The 24,277-nt window shown below is 36.8% G+C and overlaps 1 protein-coding gene across 10 annotated transcripts in view; it reads left to right on the forward strand.

Moving 5' to 3' along the window:
- Positions 1 to 1,547: 1,547 nt before the first annotated feature.
- Fak (protein tyrosine kinase 2 Fak) overlaps positions 1,548 to 24,277 on the forward strand; it is an 86,961-nt gene continuing 64,231 nt past the window's right edge. For 2 of the 10 annotated variants that reach the window (XM_067133369.1, XM_067133371.1), the window contains exon 1: positions 1,561 to 6,775. In XM_067133369.1, the coding sequence (XP_066989470.1) occupies positions 1,635 to 6,775 (5,141 nt within the window). In that variant the 5' untranslated portion in view covers positions 1,561 to 1,634. Of the gene's footprint in view, positions 6,776 to 24,277 lie in introns of all 10 variants that reach the window. The other 8 variants (XM_067133368.1, XM_067133373.1, XM_067133374.1 and 5 more) reach the window with 8 other exon arrangements.

A 24,277-nucleotide genomic window follows, 5' to 3' on the forward strand; every position in this document is an offset into this window, starting at 1 on the left:
AGGAACCGTAAATTTTGTCGTTTTATCCTTTTGATGGACTCTGTAAAAAATATAGTTTTAAAGGAAATTTTATTTCTGATTGATCTTGTAACACCTTTTCAAAAGGATTTTCATATAACTACTCATATTTCGTCGATTTTAAAAATACCTAGTTAAATTAAGGATCAGTGATTTACAGCATAATTCACATAAATACTGCAATCCGGAGAAAGGAATGATGATATTAGTAGTATGATTTTTAAATCTCAGTGGAAGATGTTTGATTACGATTCATGTAGTAAGAATGGAACTGATGAATGCTTCACGATGGCAGGGCTTTTCGAAAACGAATGATTTTTTAATTTAATTTTTTGTGTAAATAATGAATTTCCAGTTTGCATTGTACCAAATCAGTAATAATTACCTCAGGACGTTCTGAGATTCTATTCTTGATTTCGTGCGCGCGCGCGCGTGTTTGTGTGTGTGTGTGTGTGGGGGCTTTTCGAAAACGAATGATTTTTAATTTCATTTTTGTGTAAATAATGAATTTCCAGATACCAAATCAGTATTAGATACCTCAGAACGTTCTGAGGACTAATGAGTAATGGAATTTATAAGGTTAATTTTTTTAGTATTCAATATTTTCCAGGAAACAGCTGATTTGATTTTCTTGTGGATCAGATTGTGGATATGAAACCATAATTTTTTTATTTTATGGATACACACAGTTTTAGGTCTCTCATTCAGCAGAATTAGAAGATATAACAACAAAAAAGAAAAGAGTTTGATTAAGTAAGGGAAGGGTAAAAGAAGGTTGGAAAGGGAGAGAGTAACAAATACATAAGAAAAGAAGAATAGGTACGACTGAAAAGAAAAAAAAGTATTACTGTTGGTTAAACTATGTCAGCCATTTTTATCTTATCCATCAATTAATTTTCCTATTAATAACTTGGGAGCACTGTACGAGTGAACAGGAATTAAATCCGTCAAGAGTACACCTGTGTTTATGATGAATTTAAGTCCATGTTATATTTGTTTTAAATAAGGCCATAGTATGCATATTTTTCAGATAGTGATACCAGGTTTTTCATTGTTAGAACCTACTCTCTCTGGTGTCTGCTGTTGAATTTTACTCTTGACATATTTTTACTTTTCCCTGGGGTTCTTGCGTAGTATTTTACAATGTCACATCATCTACCTCAAAAATTTTCTACATCTACTCACGTGTGAATTTGTATTTTAACTATACGTAGAGAGAGAGAGAGAGACTCTGTATATTTTTATAAAGATTTGGTTGTATTAATTTTCAGATGAAGAGATGTATACACTGTCAGCCAGACAGTATTACTATTGAGGTGTGATTGATTTTTTTTTTAACCAGTTAATATACTTTATTTGAAGGGTTTTGAAGTTTTGTGTGGCTTTTGAAATGATTTCCAGTGAAAACCCTTATATTGAAATTGTGCCCTGCACGGCGCAATTGAAAACCTTGAAAAACTAACTATTATACCAAGGGAAAGGTATTATAGATGCAAAAACTTAAGCTCATGCTTGTGATAAGTGACACTTTTAGAGCCCTCTCCCTCTAGGGCAGGGAAGAGTAAACTTTGCGGTTCCATTACTCGTTTAATACAGAATTACATGCCTTGGCAAAAATGATGGATATTTTGAAGGGCGGAGGTGCAAGTGGAGGAACTATGACGCGTCGTGGAAGACAGTGTGTTTCTGAAGCTGAAGATGGCCCCATACGGAGCAAGAGAAGCGAGGGCGATGGAGATGAGTCTGGTGGATGGGTCAGCGGTGAAGGTCGGAGGAGGAGATCTGTAGGTGATGGAGATAATCCCCAGCTTCATCGTGGGATAGGCGATGGCAGAGAGGAGAAGTGGAGCAGTGATGGCCGTAAAGAGGGTGGGAGGGATGGACCAAGATGGAGGGATTATGTAGACAGAAGAGACATAAAGTCGTGGCTTTGGAAGAGGTTTTCTGATGACAAAAGTGGTGCCAAGGTGGATACTCACAGTAAATCAGATGTATCTGTACCTACCAGCAGCAGTGCGGTTAGCAGGGAAGTTAATAAGTTGAGTACCTTCCATGTTGGTACATCCCAGGTAAGCGCTGGATCATCTGTTCCCTTTCAGGAGAAGTCAGCCACAAAGCCAAGTGCACCAAAACCTGTTGCTCTCAAACCTGTATGGTATCCTCCTTTACCATCTTCAAAACCCAATTTAAGATCTGAATTGGATGGAGAGAAAGCTTCGTCAAAATCAGGCAACAAGACGATAGATAGGTCAAGTTTGAAATCAACAAAACTTGGTACTTCCTCTGGCGGGCAGGGTCCTGTCCTGCTTCCAAAGAGTACAAAATCAGAAAATTCAGATACCACTCTTAGACCTGTGTATCAAGACATTATTCGTGGTGCTGGAGCCTCTGTGACATCGCAGCTATATGATCAGCAAAGACAGCAAGAATATCAGCAGCGGTTGAAGTTACACCAGCAACAGAAGTTGCAGTTGTACCAAGCTCTGATGAAGAGACGCGCACTGGCTAACGCTGCAGAACCAGAGCCGCAGTTGTTGTCACAAGGTCAGCAACATGCACATCAGTTGAATCAGATAGGGAAGGCAGTTGATGGTGAACAGTTTGTTCAACAGAACAAAAATATTTTGAAAGATCGGTCGAACATATATCCTGTAAGAAAAGACCCGAAAATAGGAACTCAGACTGAAGAATTCTATCCCATGCAGAAACTTTTGCAAAGTCAAATTTCTAGTGAAGTTTCGTCTGGTCAGAAACAGCAGGATTTTCCTAGCCAAGAACAAAATACATTATCATCCTTTTCAAGTCAATATCCGACTCAGTTTGTTCAGCAAAACTCTTCAAATTGTACTCGACCCAGTTGGATTAAAGAAGGCAGTCAACCACAGCATCATGCTATGCTCAAACATCATGCTCCGTTTTCTGAAAAGACAGATGAAGTGAAGCAATCCAACCAAATCCAGAATCACCCTATACAGAATAAGGAATCCAATCAGTTTACAGAACAAGTATCAAATAAACAACCACATTCTCTTTTAACAAAGAATGACTTTGGACCCAATGTCTCTAAGAACTCAACTTCTCATCCCTTTCCTTCTGGACCTTCATCACAACCAGCTTACATAGCTAAGATGATTTCTAATACAAGTGTAGTCCCATGGCTACAACTTCTTCAGTCTCATGGAAATAATTTAACTCAAGCTTCTAAAGACAATAGTGCTGAAGCGATGCCAGGCTGCTTGTCAAAAAGCTCTAAACAAAATGAAATGCCTCTGTCAGAAAATTTGTTACAGTATGGCAAACCAGGCACTGACAACTCATATAAACAGAATGTGTGTGATTTCCACAGTTCCAGTCATCCACCACCCTCAAGGTATAATGTACCTGTTGGATCAAATACAGAAGAGAGAAGTGTAGTGAAGGGAAATGTTCCAACACCTGTGCCAAGATCTTTCAGTTTAGAGTCCAGTGTGCCAAGCCGTCCCACTTCTGTTAAGTCATCTAGTGTTGATATGCCTAAGGCACATTATGCTGTGTCAGCTACTGTAAGCTGTCCTACATCCCTTGTGGAAGCAGCAACAACAAAATCTGTGGAGGCATCTTCTTCGCACAGTCCATTTAATCCTTTCATCCATGATTTTAGTGCAACATCATCGAACTGTATGTCCATCTCAACTCAGTCAATTACCAAGTCCAATCTACCACCACCAAAACCCCCTCGTCTGCATCGTTTTTATGACGATCATCATATTGAGAGTAAACCTTCTTCAAAATATTTGAGCTCTGATGTGTTTTCAAGCAAACCTGTTTATTTGAATCCACCTTCAACCTCTGTTCATGTATCCAAAAGTCTTGTGGCAAAACATGATCCATTAACCCCAGCTGGCACTTCATCTATGTTAAACCAGATGAATCCAAATTCCAAAACATCTATTGATGCCAGTGAGAAATTGGGAAATGCATTTGTAGAGCAATTCCATAAATTTTCTGTGAGAAACTCAAACCAGAATCTTATTAAATCAGACTTTCCAAAGACAGAGAAAGTTAAGACATCTTTTAAAATGTCTCTAAAGCCCCCTAATCCTAGGTATTGTCCATTGCGATCAAAAATTCCGCCACCCAAGCCAAAGAGGAGCAGGAGATATTCTATCAACTCTAAAGTTCTCAGTCACCCAGTGAGTCATGTAAGAAGTTGTTCTCCAGGTCCTTTTATAAGACAGAATATATTGCATGGTTTACTGAATGAAAATGAGTTAAGCCACCTTTCAAAGAGGAAAGATGCAGTTCAACTGAAGCCTGAGTGCAAGGAAAAAGTTATGGGATCAAGTAGGAGGGGTACTCTCCGACGCAACTCATTTCGGACAGTCAATAGAAGGCAGCCTGTTGCTAAGAAAGGTATAATGAAACACCCAAATCAAAGGACAGGTGAAGTTGGACAGACCTTACAGGTCAGCAAGATTCAGGAGCAGATTTGTCATTCAACAGCAGTCAACCAACCTCTGAAAAGCAGAGTTTTATCAGCAAATAAAAATGAAAATCTAACAAAACCACCAATTAGGGACAAAGGGCTTGAGATGTTCGAAGAAAGAAATAGAAGATTGTCATTGGAAGAAGGTAGTGAAGATGAAAACGTCAAAGAAGAAAAGAATGGCAAGGTTTCACTGGAGAGCTTTCGTAGGGAAGTTGTGAGAGAAGGAAGAGAAAAATTCATGGCGTTGGAAGGTAAGAAAGAGAATATCTGTACAACTCTTCCCAGCGCTGAGAAAGTAGTCCAGCAGGAAACAGCTGACAAGGCAGATGACATTATGAAATCTCAGCCTCCCCGCCATGTGCGATTTGGTGAAGTGACAAAGATATATGAATTTACAGAAGCTGCGAGGCTACGCTTAGCAGCTGCTAACAAGAACCCCAGTGCTGTTATGAAGGCACCTCTGACAAGACACAGAAGAGTTGGGTCTGATCCTGTTTTAATTATGCCAGACCCTGACCCTGCACCATTATGTACCCCATCAGATCCCATTCACGAATCTCTCTTTTGCAAGCCTCACAAATCCAGGGAAACTGAGTATAATAGTGATACTTATGTCACAATGAGAGAGATTGCAGAACAGCCTAAGGTTCCTGGAGTGTACTTGGATGATGACTTTCAGGTGATCCTTTGGGAAAAGCTTCGTCTTAAACGGATTAAAGAGAACTTGAGGTCGTCGTCTAGCTGTGAAGATTTCTCATCTGGTGATCACTTCAGGGGTGAAAATCAGGCACACTGTAATTCTGACATATCAGATGCATCCACAAAATGCCAAGGTTACTCAAGACCTTGGTTTACACCTGGGCCCCATGCACCTCTGCAGAGGAGTGCTTCTGATAACATTGGCAGTCTGTGCCATCCACTGTATGAGAAAGATGGTCCAATTGGGAATTCATTCTGGCACTCAAAAGCACAGTCAGACTTAGCTGTGGAAATGAGCGGTTGTGAGAGGAGCACTGATATACCAGACATGTTTGCAGATAATCCCATGTATGGACAAATTTACCCCGATGATGTAATGCCAAAAACAAGTAAACTTTCCTCTGTTCCATGTAGAACGATCACATCACATCAAAATTATGATTGTGTTAAAAAATTTCTGTCCAGTTCCGTCATACCTCGCGGATCAAATCACACTAAAATAACAGAAATTGCAAGGTGTATGTGTCCAGGATGTGGCCCAAGTATTCCAAAGCAGAATAAATTTGGAAGTTATGACAATGATACCTGTCGACCAAGTTCTGTACACAAGCTCATAGCTACGTTTGATGGGCCGTGTGTCACTCAGCCATCAAGAAGTAATCCTCCTCAGAATGTTGGTTATCAAGTCAAACAGCCATTACACAGGTCCCCTAGATTCAGTCGAGGTTATCTGCACGGCCATGGCTTCAACCATTCATCCCTACATGGCAACCTGCGCTCTAGTCCCAGCCCTCCAAAGAGACCCCCGAAGTTTTATATATCGGAATCGGAAAGTGAAAATGAGAATGCCAACCACCCGGGCGAAGAGACTCGTCTCAACGTGTTAAGAGAAATCAATAACAAGGAGTCGTCGGACGAACCTGAGTGGAGAGTCTCGATCTTACAGGCCCTGAAAAGCTTGGAAGAAGGTGGCAAAACGCGAACGGCTGTTAGTGCATCTGTAACCATGACCAAAGTCAGCCCGTCTTGTCACGTGACGAACTGGGCCACAGATGATCAGACCCCAGATGTGACTAGACGCCCTGCGTTGGTCAGGTCTTTTTCTGGTCCGGATGTCTTGGAATCATGCAACAGCCACAACATGTCAGTAACTCGTCCATCTCTTAGCCACAAGCCCTTACGCCACACTGCCTCCCAGTCCTGCGTGTCCTCTCTGAAGTGTCAGGATCGACTGGATCACAGAAAATTCTGGCCTCAGAACCCACCTGTTCCTGCTGTAGAAGATAGAGGGACAACAGTGACCTATGCCAACGACCCCTTTGTCGGATCGTCCAGCTTTGACACTGCAGTGGCGTCCCACTTCTACGACCAGATCAAAACGCCGCCTCAGCACCTGCGTACGCCTTCTCTCGGGGAAGACGCTTCAGCCACGGTGCACGGCGTTCACGTGCATTCACGTGCATCTTCTCTCGTGCATCAGAGTTCTGCATCTGTGTGCGAGAATAGGTGCGTCAGAATTGCTTCTGAAGGCGCTGCCGAGTGTCCCCTCGCTACCAGTTCACCCAAGACGCCCAGGAGGTCCATTGACAGGTATTTTACTCATGATATTCAGTGACAAAATCTAATGAATAAATTTTTAGCATTTTCTGTAAGTTAAGCTCAATGAAGATTTGCTTTATATTTGTATAGTTATTTTCCTATGGAAGTTTTCAAATCTTTGTTTGCATTACTACCCTAATACAAGTGGCCTTGTATTTTAATCATTTACTTATATTTTCATCTAATTTTTTCATATTTCTCATTTACTAAGTGACCTCTTCTTTCTTTCTGTATTTCCCATTGCCTCTTGTTACTTCTTTCTAATTAATATCATACTTTTTGGAAGCTTAAATTTCAAGACAGTGGCCCCTGTGGTGGGTTTGTTCCATATGAATAGGGTTCATCTTTTGAGTAATAATAGTAATAATAATATTTCTCTTACTTCTTCCTAATGAACACCTTAATATTCTTTGGAAGCTTGAATTTAAAGTCAGTGGCCCCTGTTGGCTTGTCCCATATGAATAGGTTTCATCTACTGAATAATAATAATAATAATAATAATAATAATAATAATAATAATAATAATAATAATAAAAATGGTAAAAAATGTAGAGACTGTAAATGAAATTAAAATACAAACCAGAATTGACTAAGAAAGGTTGAAAACCCGGGTGAGGCGATTAGTATAGTCAAATAAGCGTATGTTTTCTTTAGAATGTACCTCAGTAAAAATAACAGTTAAAAAAAAAATAAATCGGTATTCAAACTACAATCGGAGCCACACTACAATACAATCTGTGTTCCTTGAACCGTATCGGAAAAAAAAAATAAATAAAGAAAACTCTTGACAATCTATTCAGCATTAACCAGGTAATTTTAGTAAAGGAGACAGATAAACCTAATTGAACTTACCATCTGTAATAAGGGTAAAAAGACAAAAATGCTTTCAAGCAGACAATAGTAATACTAAGATTAAACTGTTAAGAATGAATGGTAGAAACAAATCACGGTTATGTATGGGTACAAATATATTTAAGAATAAATCTCTACAGAGTTTTCGGAATCTGTTCGATTCCCGTTTTCAATTTGGGAATCAAACAGATTCCTGAAAGATCTCTGTAGAGATTTATTGTTAAATATATTTGTTCCCATACATAACTGTGGATTTGTTTCTCCATTTCAAGACTCGTGCTACTCTGAGTATTTTTTTAATAAATGGGAATAGCTGTAAATTCGGCGATAATAAATTGCAAAACTAAATCTGTTATAACATGAACATTTTAAATACTTAAGAGGAAAATGGGAAAGATAATAATTGAAAATAAGATGAACTCATCGAGGCTGAGATGAAAATAGACAAAAAATGGAAGAATGGCCAAACATGAAATTAGAATATAATTACGATTACTAGCCATCCCTTAGTGGGGTTGTGCCACCAGTGCACCTCACGCAGTGCACAGTAGGCATTACTTAATGTTCTTCGCAGCGTTCCTTTGACCCCTATATCTGCAACCCCTCTCATTCCCTTTGCTGTACTTCCATTCATATTCTTTCTTCCAGTTTACTTTCCACCCTCTCCTTACAGTTGATTCACAGTGCACCTGGAAAAAGGTTTTCCCTTCTGTCACACCTTTCGAACCTTTTTGTTCCTCATACGCCTATGTAGATTACCGAGCCATCATGCCTCGATCCCAATCCTCCTTGTCACTCCCCGTCACTGAGACACACACACACACCTGCAGTTTCCACCTGGAATAGGAGTGCGGCAATAACAACTGTGCATATGGGTAACCAAACAAGGAAGTAATAAAAAGATAAAGCCGAGTGCAGTTCATCATTTCCCCCGGGGCACTTACGTCACACCTAGGGCGAGTTGTTTAGCAATTATGGGTCGACCACTTAACACTTCGCAGGTTGGTGTCACTTCTCTCTCTCTCTCTCTCTCTCTCTCTCTCTCTCTCTCTCTCTCTCTCTCTCTCTCTCTCTCTGTGCAGAAGTGTTGTTCTTAACTTGATCTGTTTGGCGAGATGTTATGTGTGTTTCTTATAAACATTGGAAGTCTCTACCTGCTTCTGTTTAAAACAACTATAATTATATATATATATATATATATATATATATATATATATATATATATATATATATATAAATTTTGTGTTGGGAATACAGTAATAATGATTGTTATTATTATAATTATAATACTCAGTTGATGACAGTAATTCAGAATTATAATAGTGACAGTGAGAGAAAATACTGTATGTTTATATTAATCTTCCTATTAGTGAAACGGTAACTACATGATTTGGGAATGAAAGTTCCAATGCATTACCTGTGTCACTACAATACATATCTAGTTCAGCTTCACTCACCTTAGTCCGTTTTCGTCCGGTAATTGTCTCAATTACAGGAAACCAACTAGACCTTGAATGCATTTACGTGATAATATAAATTTCCTTAAATATGAATATATATTATATATGTGTGTGTGTGTGTGTGTGTGTGTGTGTGTGTGTGTGTGTGTGTGTGGTGAGTCAACAAGGCTCAAGTTTATAAGTCATTCTTATTATTCACAAGCAACTCTACCGTGACATTGCTGGGTTAGTTGTTGATTCCTGTGTACAGGCAGTACAATTGTATACATCATGGAATGTGGGTGGAGCATTTTTCGCTTCTTAGTTCTTAAGAGAGAGAGAGAGAGAGAGAGAGAGAGAGAGAGAGAGAGAGAGAGAGATGGAAGGCTTTTTCAAGTCCTGACACAGAAACGAAAGTAATACCACGGAGAGAGAGAGAGAGAATTGACTTCATACTTAAAGTGACATTCACAGAGAGGGGGTTGATTGCTAAACAACGAATAATAAAAGCCAGGTATGAAAGAGAGAGAAGTATTTCAAAATAACGCTGTTTTGAAAGACAGAGAGATGAAACGCTTAACGATGTAAGAGACAGGAAGAGCGATGAGAGCGAGACATCCCAAGAAATGAATGACAAATGATGACTTTCGATGATTTTGAAGGAATAGAGAGATAGAAGATTAGAGACATACTACAGAAGAAGAAGACAGAGACAGTGACAGAGAGAACGTAAGCGATAGCACAGATGTGGTCCAGAGGTTCCTTGGAATGTGTTTTAGGATACCGTAACCCCCCCCCCACCCCCACTCCCCCACACCCTTCCTGTGCCTTAGTGTCGTATATTATCATCTGTTACAAATGTCTTCTTTAGGATGGGATGGGTGGGAGGTGTAATAATGCACTAAGTCATAACGGAATGTTATTTTTGAAGACGGACTAATTATTCCTGTGGGACAAGTCTATGGTATCAGAAGATTGAGAATTGAAGAATATCCATGTGTGATAAAGAGAGTAAACGGTGACACAAGAATAATCTACTAATACCAACAAGGAAGATGGAAAGAACACAGAAATATATTTAATTGAAAGTAATGCAAGTCAGAAAAAGTAAGGCATTTGCACTTTTTAATTAGTAAATACTATATTCTATTTTTAAACTTAGCACGTCACCATGAAAGCTTATCAAGTTTAAAAATGAATCTGAATTCATCTTAAAATTTTTTAAATTCATCTTTCGTGTGTAATCCATCCCTTACAGAATTTCAAAGAAATCTCGCCATAGGTATTTAAATTGATTGTGAACAAATACACTAACAGTCACACGGACACCTGATTGCATAACCATTATAAATTATTAGGTGTATTGTTACATTCTTCAAAGTAACTATGACGTCAGTGTCATGCAGATTTTCATTTTATGACCTCTAATTAATACTAATGACAGCGTTTCCTTATTCCTGTTCTCATTTTCACGTGTTAATGTCCTTCTGTAGAGGAGTTAAAAACAGTTTTATTACCTCCATCAATGTGTTAGGCCAGAGGTTTTGGATTCACCTGTTTGATTTTACTTCTAACCAAGCCACATAATCTCTCTCTCTCTCTCTCTCTCTATCTATCTATCCATCTATCTATATATATATATATATGTATATACTGTGTATATATATGTAAAATTTATATATATGTGGAAGGATTTCACTGAAATTTGGTGGAGGGGGTGGGCTATGGGCCAAGGAAGAGGTGTTAAAAGTTTAGGCTGGTTCCGGATGCGGTTCAGTGACTGTGTTATTTGGACGTCGGAGGAGGAATGTATTAATCTTTTGAGTGCTTTCTTTTTCTCTTCTTTCATTATATCTATACGTGGCATCATTTTCCATCGGATTTACATTTATATAATTTAGTTGTGGTCTTTGGTAACTTTGTCTTCGTTTCATTGCGCATTTATCACCAGTTGTACTATTCCTTGTTTACGTTCTGTACCTACCTTCATCTAAAACCTCTCTCTCTCTCTCTCTCTCTCTCTCTCTCTCTCTCTCTCTCTCTCTCTCTCTCTCTCTCTCTCTCTCTCTGGGCCAATCCAAACCACCTACATGACACCACTTAGGTAAATTTTGGTATTATGCTGGTAAGCCCTAACCCGGTTCTATTATGCAATGAGAAGTTTTTATTGCTACAATAATTTCAATATTAGAAACACTTAATATTTAAATTTGTATTGCTATAATAATTTCAATATTAAAAACAATTAATATTGAAATATATATTGCTATAATAATTTCAATATTAGAAACAGTTAATATTGAAATTTGTATTGCTACAATAATTTCAATATTAAAAACAATTAATATTGAAATTTATATTGCTACAATAATTTCAATATTAAAAACACTTAATATTACTACAATTATAGGGGTCCCTCCTACCCCCTCCTCTCTCTCTCTCTCTCTCTCTCTCTCTCTCTCTCTCTCTCTCTCTCTCTCTCTCTCTCTCTCTCTCTCTCTCTCTAGTCCTACACTTTTAGTTCGTCCTATTTCGGACCACCCCCTTCTCTCCCTGTACCTTTCTGTACTGTGCTCTCATTTGTTTGATAATATTAGTGTATATTGTCTCCTGCGTAGTGCCATTTTTCCATAATTATCGCCGTATAATTACAGTTTATGGTGGGTTATACAAAGGCGTGTCAACCTCATTATTTGGCGATTATATTATAATATATTTATCAAGGTTCCAAGGTCATTTCGGGTCAAGTAATGGCAGTGGTGGATTGGGAGTGGTTTAGAAAGACTTTAGTTTGTCAGTATGAGAACTTCTTATGGTAAGGAAAGAGCTTAAGAATATTTATCAACAGGTGAATGTCAGTTTTATTGTGACGTATATTTCTGATGCCTTTCCAGAAAATATTGGTGATAGAACACCACTTGTTGAAATGGATTATTGATTATTATTATTGTTATTATTATTATTATTATTATTATTATTATTATTATTATTATTATTATTATTATTATTCAGAAGATGAACCCTATTCATATGGAACAAGCCCACCACAGGGGCCACTGACTTAAAATTCAAGCTTCCAAAGAATATTAAGGTGTTCATTCGAAAGAAATAACAGAAAGTGATAGGAAATGCAGAAATGGGAGATCATTTATTACAAAAACAGATAAATTACCAAATTAATAAATAAATAGATACAAATTTAAGTAAATTATGAAAATACAAGTTAAATTATCTTAGGGTAGTAATGCATTGCATCTTCGCTTGAACTTCCGAAGATCCAGTTGCAACATCCTCTGTTGTAGCGAATTTTATGAAATTTGGTTTTAGTTTTCTGTGAAGGAAAACTATTTTGCCGGCTTTGTCTATCCGTCCACACCTTAATTTGTCCGCACTTTTTTCTGTCCGCCCTCAGATCTTAAAAACTACTGAGGCCAGAGGGCTGAAAATTGGTATGTTGAGCATCCACCTTCCAATCATCAAACATACCAAATTGCAGCCCTCTAGCCTCAGTAGTTTTTATTTTATTCAAGGTTAAGTTAGCCATAATCGTGCTTCTGGCAACGATATAGGCCACCACCGGGCCGTGGTTAAAGTTTCATGTGCCGCGGCTCATAGAGCATTATATCGAGACCACCGGAAGATAGGTCTGTTTTCGGTGGCCTTGATTATACTGTAGCGTCTGTACAAAAACTCGATTGCGCCGAAGAAACTTTGGCGCGTATTTTACTTGTTTTAAATATTACATCCAAGAGTTGATTGTCAGAACGTTAGTCATTTTGCGGATTTTTAACATTCCTTAAATGGGTGGAGTTTAGAAAATTTGCCATTTCCGGGCGAATGTTAAGAATAAATAATGACTGGTTTTTTTTTTTTTCATAAAAGTTAGTTCTTGTTTTCATTTTGGAAATAAATGTGTTTGGGGAGAAATAAATTTGTGCATTCATTCAATTCAGTGTAAGAAATTTTATTTTTATTCATTATATATATATGAAGTTATTTGAAATATTTTATAGAAAATTTTTTATTCATTCTGAGTTACAAGTTTTACAGTAAAGAGTTATTATAGAAAAGTAGCTAGTATTTTTATGGAACTTAACACACACACATGGTTAGAGCGAGAGAGAGAGAGAGAGTTAGCTTTGTCTCCTCGATATGTACAGTATATTGATATTTGAAAGTCGTCTTAATAGGTACACGTCACTATTACCGTTCCATCATTATTACCCAAACTTCTCATCTAACCATGCCTGCTTAAAGCTAATAACTAACTGTGTGTAAATATAAATAACTTGTTTTCGAGACCATAAAACCGACAAATATACAAAGGTTAGAGTCGTTAAGAAAATGACTCCACCTGCTTCTCAGAGTTAAAAGTAAAAAGCAAAATTAGTTTATTTAACAACCTTTTTCATAAGTTATAGTCATGTGGGCTTCGGTATTTCAACAACTAGTTCTCTTTGGGAAAAATTGGAGTGTTCTTAACCAGAGGGCATGTTGGTATGCTTAATCTCTCTCTCTCTCTCTCTCTCTCTCTCTCTCTCTCTCTCTCTCTCTCTCTCTCTCTCTCTCTCTCTCTCGTCAGGTGGTTACCTTTCCCTCCTTAGCTAGCTTGTGACCCGAAAAAGGATCTAGAGGGGTATAATTTTTAAGATGTTAGATTTTACTCTTTAAAAGATGTTTAAACAGTTTTGAAAGTTAAATGTTTTATGTTTATTTCAGATATATTTTTACGGAAAGTTATATATGTTTTTATATATGCAGATAAATTAATTTTTTTTAGTATGCTAGATATTTGTCTTTTGAAATATATTTTAAAAGTTTCGAAATTTAAATGTCTGATAAACTTATTTCATTTATATTTTTATGTAACGTTTTATGTTTCTTATATGCTAACAAATATAGTTTTTCCTGAATTATCAACCTTTAACAAAACTAATACTTTTGTGGAAAAGTAATGAAAATAATTTTTCTCTTTGATTCTTCATAAATGAAAAGATGAAAATAAAGTTTTTAGGAAAAAAACCTAAACAAAATATCTGGATTGCTTTTGTATTTACTGGCTTTTTGTATATTTGTTAATTCTCTTTGCCACATCTCATAGCTGCAACCTCTTTCATTCCTTTTACTGTACCTCCGTTCATATTCTCTTTCTTCCATCTGACTTTTCCTTAACCCTCTCCTTAGTGTCAATTTCCCTATCAGCACTGAATGACCCCATCGTTCCCAGCGCTTGGTCTTTATCTATTCTATCCTTGACATATTTCTCTCATGAATTTTGGTTCGAATTACTTATGAGGAACAATATTGCCAGCGACTTTGTGTGGCTATATTTATTTCAATATTTTTTTTCCCCTTAAATATGTGGCCGTCAGTTCTATAATGTTTATTCAGCAGGTCAGTTATTCATTGAGTGTGAGACTTACTATGAATGCCTGAATAATAATAATAATAATAATAATAATAATAATATATATCGCATCACTTGGTTGTATATAATAATAATGTTTTAATCCAAAAGCGGCTGAAATGGTTCTCGAATAATAATAATAATAATAATAATAATAATAATAATAATAATAATAATAATAATAATACTTCACCCCCAAACTAAGTGAGGTTGGCAGGAAAGCCCCTGGAATGGGAATCGTATAGCTTGGGAATTCAAAGTTCAAATAACTTTGGCGAAAGTTACTGGAATAGGAATCAGATATTTTGGAATCGGGGAGACTAAATTACAGCTTAACGAGTTCTCTGGACTTTTTTTTGGTGGGGTGGGTAATGGAGGACTGGCAGGAATAACCCCGAAGGGAACTGGAATGGGAATCGGATATATCGGGAATTTAAAATATATATATATATATATATATATATATATATATATATATATATAAATCATAACGATTCAAATCATAATGATTCAAAAGAATGATGAAGAATTCACAATTGGAAATGCATGATTTTTTTCAATTATGCTCTCTCTCTCTCTCTCTCTCTCTCTCTCTCTCTCTCTCTCTCTCTCTCTCTCTCTCTCTCTCTCTCTCTCTCTCTCCGAATCCACCGACCTAGGGGCTTTCTTTCGGCAGTACCCCGTGGGCGTAACAGGCACGTAACCTTTGGGCGTGTTACGCACGCTTGATCATACAAGTGAAAGGTAGTACTTTTATAGTGTTCCCTTGATATTACACCATCAGGTTAATTTTAGTTCAAGGTTATTATTATTATCATTAATGTATTTTCCATCAAGTTTTTTCCTTTATCTTGTTTCTTTTTGACTTTACTTTTATTTAGAATTAAGTGGCTTTTAGTTTTTAGCTTAATCATTTTGACACTTATTAGTTGTCAGTTTAATATATGATATTTAGGAAAAATGTTTTACACGGTAGAATCCTAATCGCATTTTACAGAGTTGAATTCATATTCTGAAAACATGAATGCAAATTACAAAATTGATTGTATATCGTTAAAACAGAAATGCATTTTAGAATTTTTTCTTGAATTCATCCGTGCATATCACAAAAGTGGATCATATATCTTGAAAGCACAAAGGTATTTTTATCTTGGAAAGAATGCATTTTGCAGACTGGCATTTATAGCTAGGAAATTCAATATATTTTACAAAATCTGTCTAGAATAACCGAATACAGAGGTGAATTTGTATATTGAAAACAGTGCATTTTGCAAGGTTTAATTTATATCTTGAATACGCAGTGCATGAATTTGTTATAGCTTGAAAACATAATGCATTTTGCAAAGTTGAATTTATGTATTGAAAATATTGTGGATTTTAGAAAGTTGAATTTATATCCTGAATACATAATGCATTTTACAAAGTTGAATTTGTTATAGCTTGGAAACGTAATGCATTTTTACACAGTTGAGTAGATATCTTGAATACATAATTAATTTTACAAATTTGAATTAGTTGTATCTTGAAAACAGAATGCATTTTATAAGGTTGAATTTATAGCTTGGAAAAATAATGCATTTTACAAAATTGAATTGATGTTTTGAAAACATTACGCGTTTTACAAAGTTGAATGTATATATATCTTGAAAACATAATGTATTTTATAAATTTGAAGGTATATCTTGGAAACAATGCATTTCTCAAAGTTGAATTTATATCTTGAAAGCATAATGCATTTTTCAAAGCGGAATTTATATTTTTGAAACATAAATACCTTGCGCAGAGTATATCGTGAAAACATAAATGTATTTCACAACATTAAATTTATATTTCGAAAACGTACAACCAAGGTACGAAGTGTAAATTTGTAAATTTAAGCCTTGAACCCATAATTACGTTTTGCAAAGCCGAATTCGTCTTGAGAACATTACCCCATTCCCAGCTTTCATTTCTAATCTCGAAACCATTACTATGTAGCTCCGCGTTTAATTTTTTTTTTTTTTTTTAAGATTTCATGGTGTGTGTATATATACCATGCTTGAATTTAGCCAGCCGTATCCAGATAATGAGAGGGGCTGTAATGGGGTGTTGAGGGGGGGAAGGGGTGTAAAGCAAGCCCCTAAGGGGGGAAGGGGGAGAGAGGGAAGCTTTAGTAAATGAATGTTTTTGGAGATGTGAAGTCAACCGTTACCGGTCCATGGAGGCGTGACAGGTGAGAGGAAATAGTTTGGAAAATAGTAAACTAATACTACTAGTAGTATATACTACTTCTAATACTATTAACAGTACTCCCTCGGCTGCTGGCTTTTGCTACTAAGAGAGTTCGTACTTGATCTTGCTGATACCAAAAGCGTAGTGTTATAATTGAGATTCTTTTTCCAATGCCAGCGTCAACATGCAGCATTGCCCCCATAGGTAGTGCCGTCAGTGCGCCTCATGCGGTGCACTGTAGGCGTTACTTAATGTTCTTTGCAGCGTCCCTTCCTTCGGCCCCTAGCTGCAACCCCTTTCATTCGTTTTACTGTACCTCCGTTCATATTTTCTCTGCCATCTTATTTTACTTTCCACCTCTCCTGACAGTTGATTCATAGTGCAACTGCGAGGTTTTCCTCCTGTTACACTTTCCAGACCTTTTACTGTCAATTTCCTTTCCAGCGCTGAATGACCTCATAGGTCCCTGCGCTTGGATGGTGGCCTAAATTCTATGTTCTTCTCTAACATGCAGCATTGCTTGTCCTATTAGTTATTATAAACTATTTCCTAGACTGTTATTACTGCTTCTACTGATGATCCTTATGCCCTAGTAATACTAATGATAATAGTTCTGTTATAATTTTAATACTGCTGATTATAGTTTTAAGTAATATGAAGCATAGTTGCAGTTAAACTACTACTACTACTGAGAGTTTTTTGCTTCTACTAGTTCACTCTAGGATAAATTTTGGGTATTTTGATAAGGAATAGAAAAAGTATAAAGTACTACATACCCCTTAATTGAGCCGCATTGATATTGATGAAGTTTGATTATGAATGTATAAGTGCGAGGATTTATTCCTAAGTTAAAAGATTTTGTTGCATTATGATGTGGCCCAAAAGTATAGTATATACCTCTCTCTCTCTCTCTCTCTCTCTCTCTCTCTCTCTCTCTCTCTCTCTCTCTCTCGTGACACGGTTGAAAGCTCCCTCGGTCAGCTCAAGACATTGTTGAAATAGTTTGTCATCTCTCAGTTCCGAGTGACCTCGCTTTGATCTGCCTCCTTTTACCCTCTCTCTCTCTCTCTCTCTCTCTCTCTCTCTCTCTCTCTCTCTCAGAGCCTCGACGAGGTAGGTAATCATTCACCTTTCGGAGGGGCGGAACCAATATTCAGTTAATGTATGGTAATCTCTTGAAAAGTGTAGTATTTGTAACAGGCACAGAGTTGCTCTCTCTCTCTCTCTCTCTCTCTCTCTCTCTCTCTCTCTCTCTCTCTCTCTCTCTCTCTCTCTCTCTCTGGATAAGTAGATAACTAGACAATAGACAGGATTGGGTCATTCTAAAGATGAAAGATTAAGTTTAGATAGATGAATATCTAACGTGAAAGTAATCCGAGACATGACGTACAGTACATTACCTAGACACAACGCGAAGAATACAGGTGGGGGTTTGTTTGTGCGCTCGCGCGGGCACGCAAGGGTTTCTTAGCTATTGTGCGGGGTTACCAATGCAGAACGGGGGCCTCTCTCCCCCCCTCCTCACCCCTCTGTCAAGATATACCCAGCAGACACCATCCCTATTCCCCCCCCCTCCTCCTGCTACCCCCAACCCCCAACTGTCATATAGGGGCACTTTCACCCTTTCATTTTTGGTGAAATGATTCGAAAGTTGTTTGTTTTTCTTTGTTTGTTATTGTATTTAAAGGTCTTTTCAGTGAAATATCATTTCAAACGCTTCAGATTATTTTGTATTTGTATTGTTGTAACCTGAAAGTTTCATTTTGTATTTGTTTGTTGTTATTATTATTATTATTGAAATTGTTTTTATTATTATTATTATTATTATTATTATTATTATTATTATTATTATTATTATTATTATTATATTTGAATGCTGTGTATTGACTGTGAACTTTAGAAAAAGCCGTTGCATCGGAATATCATTCCTAATGAAATAGATATATTTTTTGTATTTTTATTGGTGTAACCAGTAGGTGCCAATAAAATCTGTAATTCTACAGTTGTGTACATATAGTTACAACACATGAGATATAATTTTGAAAATTGTTCGTATAACTTGTAGGTTTCAGTGAAATCTTTGATTCTACAGTAACTTATTGTAGTTTTATTTATGTAGATACAATACAACCACATGAGATATTATTTTGAAAATTGTGTCTATAACCTGTTAAAACATAATTTTTTTGTAATTCAATAAAGATATGAAAAACAATTCTACATCAGCTTATTATAGTTATATACATGTGGTTAAAATACATAGATTTTTTTAATTATGTATAAAATATACTTGAAAATCAACCCTTACATCTTACAGCTCCTCCAGTAGCTTATTGTAGTTATATACATGTAGGTCAACACATATAATATTATTTTAAAAAGTCTGTACAAAGCACACTTGAAAATCAACCCTTACATCTTATAGCTGCTTACAAACTTCAAAAGGTTGTCCCTGCCCATTCTCTCACACTTGAGGTGCCAAGTCGTGATGGTGATGTTAATGTCCAGAGGAATTACTGATGATGAGAGAGAGAGAGAGAGAGAGAGAGAGAGAGAGAGAGAGAGAGAGAGAGAGAGAGAGAGAGAGAGAGAGAGAGAGAGTCTCCTCCTCTCGAGAGAAGACTGAAAAGGCACTTTGAGAGAGATGGGAGGAACATCACCATAGTACATGGTCATTGCTTTGTAGTACCTGTTCCATTCATTAGCCTGGTCTCGCTTGAGGTTGCCAGATAGCATTTTGAGAACCTACCTGTTATTGTCAGCTGATTCTCTGTTGTTCATTCGAATATACTACCTTATACTCTCTTGTCATTCAGATGTACACAGCAGTATACGAATTAGAAATGTGAATAAGTTCTCTCTCTCTCTCTCTCTCTCTCTCTCTCTCTCTCTCTCTCTCTCTCTCTCTCTCTCTCTCTCTCTCTCTCTCAGGTGTCAAAGGGTAAACTATCTGTCATAGAAAGTGCTGAGAAAATGTTCGTTTTGTGTTTCCGTTGTGATGAAGACTTTAGATAATGTAATGTTGACGTATTTGCAGGATTATGTTTCTCTAAGGAAGTGGAGACCTCTTTTATTATTAAATAATCAACTCCCTCCTTATTCACGCATGGGCTTTTATGCTGTAGAATCTTAAATTACAACCTACCAGCCTCTGAGACGTATTCTTAATTAGCATTTACGTATTTTAATATAAATAACAAATATAATATTGCTCTTGTAAAGGTTCTTTAACTGTTTGATTAATAAATTCCTCTTTTTCTTTCACAGGTATGTCAGACAACCAGCCGGGCTGGGATTGGGCCACTAGTGGTCTGTGAAGGTAGAGTGAGTGATTTAAGTTTAAGGTGTTGGTTTTAAGTTAGAGAATTGAAAGCTTTGGATTCGGAATTTAGTCTTGTAGGGAATTATTTTAGAAGTCTGGTTAAAAGGGAAAGTCTTTTTTAAGGTATTTTCCTCTTTGTCTTTCAAATTATTGCTATTTTATGTGTAGAGTATATATATATATATATATATATATATATATATATATATAATGTTTGTTTATATTTTATTTATTTTAATATATATATATATATCTGAGTATATAATGTTTGTTTATATTTCTAATCGCATAAATGAAAAAGGGAAAATTAGCCGACACTCCATTCCTTTAACCAAAAAATTTCCTCCAGAAAGAGAGGTAGAAATAAGGTCAGGGTTCAGTTAAAGAAGTTGAACAGCCAAGAAATGTTAAGAGGGCGCAAGCAACTCGCCTAGAAGTGAAGTGTGACGCAAAGTCTCCTCGAGAGTGGCGCACAGTAAGAGCCAACCCCTCCCCTTCGCCTGCCTGGGTGTTTAGCTTAGCTGTAGAGATTAACATTGCGTCACTCCGTTAAGTATTAATTAAGGAAGAGTATTAGCGGGGGATAATGACTAACAGAGAGAACACGTGTGATAATGACACATAGGAAGGCGTGTTTGTAAGATATTAGCGCACGAACCCCCCACACACACATCGATGGTTGTCAGAAAGGAATTTCCGGTGATTGGTTGAAGATCTCTCTCTCTCTCTCTCTCTCTCTCTCTCTCTCTCTCTCTCTCTCTCTCTGTGTATATATATATATATATATATATATATATATATATATATATATATATATATATATATATATATATATATATATATATAGATAGAGAGAGAGAGAGAGAGAGAGAGAGAGAGAGATTTTCCTTAAGTAACGACATTAGTACTTTGTATCGGCACCAGCGTAATCATTTGCATTCTGAAGGTACCTCGCGTCCCATTAGTATGCTTGTAGAAGATTCCTTTCCATCTCTGAGAACAGGAACTTTTTGCATCTGGACAGAGCTTCACACAGAGCTAATATATCGGTACCTTGCCAGGCGGCAGCTTGCAAAAGGTTCACAAGAATGTATTGTTAAGTTTTTGACTGATTTTGGGCATCTTAAATACGCCTTGGATCCCATAGGGGGATAATGTCGTCAGTGCACCTCATGCGGTGAGGTGTAGGCGTTATTTAACGTTCTTTGTAGCTTCCCTACAACCCCTTTCATTTCTTTCTTCCATCGTACTTTCCTTAACCGTCTTCTAACAAATGTGAGGTTTTCTCCTTGTTACACCTTTCAAACCTTCTTTACTTTGTTTCCCCTTCCAGCGCGGAATGACCTTATAGGTCCCAGCGCTTGGCCTCTGGCCTAAATTCTATATTCTATTCTATTCTATGCACCTCGGAGGAATTACGTTGAACTCTGGTATCCCGGATTCATGTTATTTTGTTCAGCTTTGCCTAAGCTTTTGCCGTATAATGTTTGTTTAGATAAATGTTGTTTATCTTAATAATTGATGTGATACCCTTGTTTCCTCTCCCTTCTGACGTGCAAGCAGTCTATTCTGTTGAAGCCTTCGCTGCAAGCAATCTTGCTCGTTTTCAATGCTTCTCTTGGTGGCTTAGAGAGAAGATTTAAGACTGTTTAGAATTCTACTGAAATACCTTTCTTCGTGGGTTTCACTGGCCACGCAAACCAAAGAGTCAAATAGAATGAATTATTTAGAACAACGGAAAACTTGGAAGACGAAGAAATTGACGAAAAACGTGGGTATTAAAATTAAAAGGTCATAGTTACCGCTTGTTTTTATGGAGAACGTACTAGTTACCCTTGGAAAGGCGTTAAAGAAAACGTGATTGTCGGTTACAGACAAGTTTTGTTTATCTATTGTGGCTGTTACCCTCATTCTCAAGAGCTGGCTTTTAAATAGATATTGTTTTATATTACAATTCATGACCATTTTGAATTCAATGAAGATTAATCTATACGTAGATAAAACTATTTTGTTTGTCTTCATTTCATTTATATCAGAAAGAAACACGGAATTTTGAATTAAGAAAAGTATGTATACATACTCACACATATATAATTATATATCTGGTGTGTATGTTTTTTCTGTACCCGTACCATATACATTGTGAATTCCTACCGATATTTGTCAGTCAGTCGTTAATGACTTGGAACTGAAGCCGAAACCGGTCAGGATATACACCGAGTCTTATTATTCCCTAGTTGTAATGAGTGATATACGAGGTACGTGCCAGAGTAATCATATATATAATATATATATATATATATATATATATATATATATATATATATATATATATATATATATATATATATATATCTATGTACAAATAGGCCGAAAATGGTGACAAAAAACTGAAAAATTGTCCACCTGTCTCTCTCCAGTTTGTCGTAATTTCGCCTATTTAAACACTGCAAAAACGAGATCTTATTTGAATAATTGAAGTACTGTTCTCTATCGGTATTTCTACAAAACCTCCCACGAAACACATTAAAAAACTACCGAAAGACCCATTTCCTCCGAAGAGGGAGATTCTGCTAAGACCCGCAGCTTTAAAAACGGTGTTGTGCCACGCCTTAGGAGGGAGCCTTGAGGAAGGGGGGATGGGATGTAGGGGAGGGAAAAAGGGGTTGGGGGGTTAGGAGGAGGATGTAGTCTTGTACTTAAGGTTTTCTCGAAGGTTTCTTTCTGGAAGAAGAAATTCCCCGGCGTATTCATGTCGTCTCGGGAGAGTCTTCGTATTCTTCTCTCTCTCTCTCTCTCACTCTTTACGGGAGAGTGATTCCAGCGATTGTCTTTTTGGCGTTATTGTTTCCGTATCTGATTGTGTGCGTGTATATGTATATTATATATATATATATATATATATATATATATATATATATATATATATATATATATATATAAATATATATATATATATATATATATATATATATATATATATATATATGTATATATATATATATATATATATATATATGATATATATTTTATATTATATATATGTATATATATATATATATAATGTGCTTGCTAGTTTTTATATTGTACTCATTATTTATTTCATTGTTATATTGTTAGATTTTAAAATGGTTTGATCAATATCGCAACGAAAATGTACGGAAGTTAACGCGGACTGGCAGCCGTGTTCTTAATCCAGTCCAGAGCTTACTAGAGAGAGAGAGAGAGAGAGAGAGAGAGAGAGAGAGAGAGAGAGAGAGAGAGAGAGAGAGAGAGAGAGAAACGCCGCCTAACCTCAAAAGAAATTGAAAGCGTCTCCATAGAAAAGCTGTTATTTCATTTTTAAAAAGGGTTACCCTTCTTAGGTCCATTATTTTAACTATTGTTTTTATCTGTTATTTTATCCATTTTTTTTTCATCCTTGTCAGCAGTGATCATGTTTATATATAATAATGGGGTCCGTGTCTTGCCCAGGAAAGGTGTATTGTAACTCTCTCACACACACACACACAGCGTTTGTGAGGTGGACAAAAATACGAAGAGCTCTTGATGTTAACTTGAGGAGAAGATCCTCTCTCTCTCTCTCTCTCTCTCTCTCTCTCTCTCTCTCTCTCTCTCTCTCCCGGAAAGGTGGAACGAGCACAGGTATCCCCTAAGAAAGGGTGGGTAAACCCCGTAGAGTTTTCTTGCGGCCATGTTGAAATTCAGTCTGAATGGCAGTGTGTGTTTGTGTTTTTATGTATATGTTGTGTTTGTGTATGTGTATGTGTATGTGCTTTCGATACACTGGCCGGACATAGAAAGTAACGTTAAAAGTTTCGTTTTATTGAAAATATAGGATGCTTTTGATAAGTACGGAGTCGTTAGCCGACTGCTGTTGGGAGAATATCTTAAGAATACTTTCACTCCAAGGGAGTGCGGATTACCTCGACGAGGCTTAACAGTTTTCATGGTACAGTTTCCGAGGTGCAGTGAGCACTCATGTTATACGAGGCCATAGAGAGGAGAGAGAGAGAGCGAGGTATGGAAGTTGTCAGAGCTTTGTCAGAATGTATGCCATCAGATAATTGGAAGTTAGAAAGCCTCGTCGAGGTAATTCTCAATACACCAGGATGAAACGATTCATAAGATAACCTCTCTCTCTCTCTCTCTCTCTCTCTCTCTCTCTCTCTCTCTCTCTCTCTCTCTCTCAATTTATGCGTGAGTTCCTTGCTGTGGCTTGTTATATTTTCAGAATTTTGGAGAACTCTCTCTCTCTCTCT

Source organism: Macrobrachium rosenbergii, chromosome 33, assembly GCF_040412425.1.
Source record: "Macrobrachium rosenbergii isolate ZJJX-2024 chromosome 33, ASM4041242v1, whole genome shotgun sequence".
Taxonomy (NCBI): domain Eukaryota; kingdom Metazoa; phylum Arthropoda; class Malacostraca; order Decapoda; family Palaemonidae; genus Macrobrachium; species Macrobrachium rosenbergii.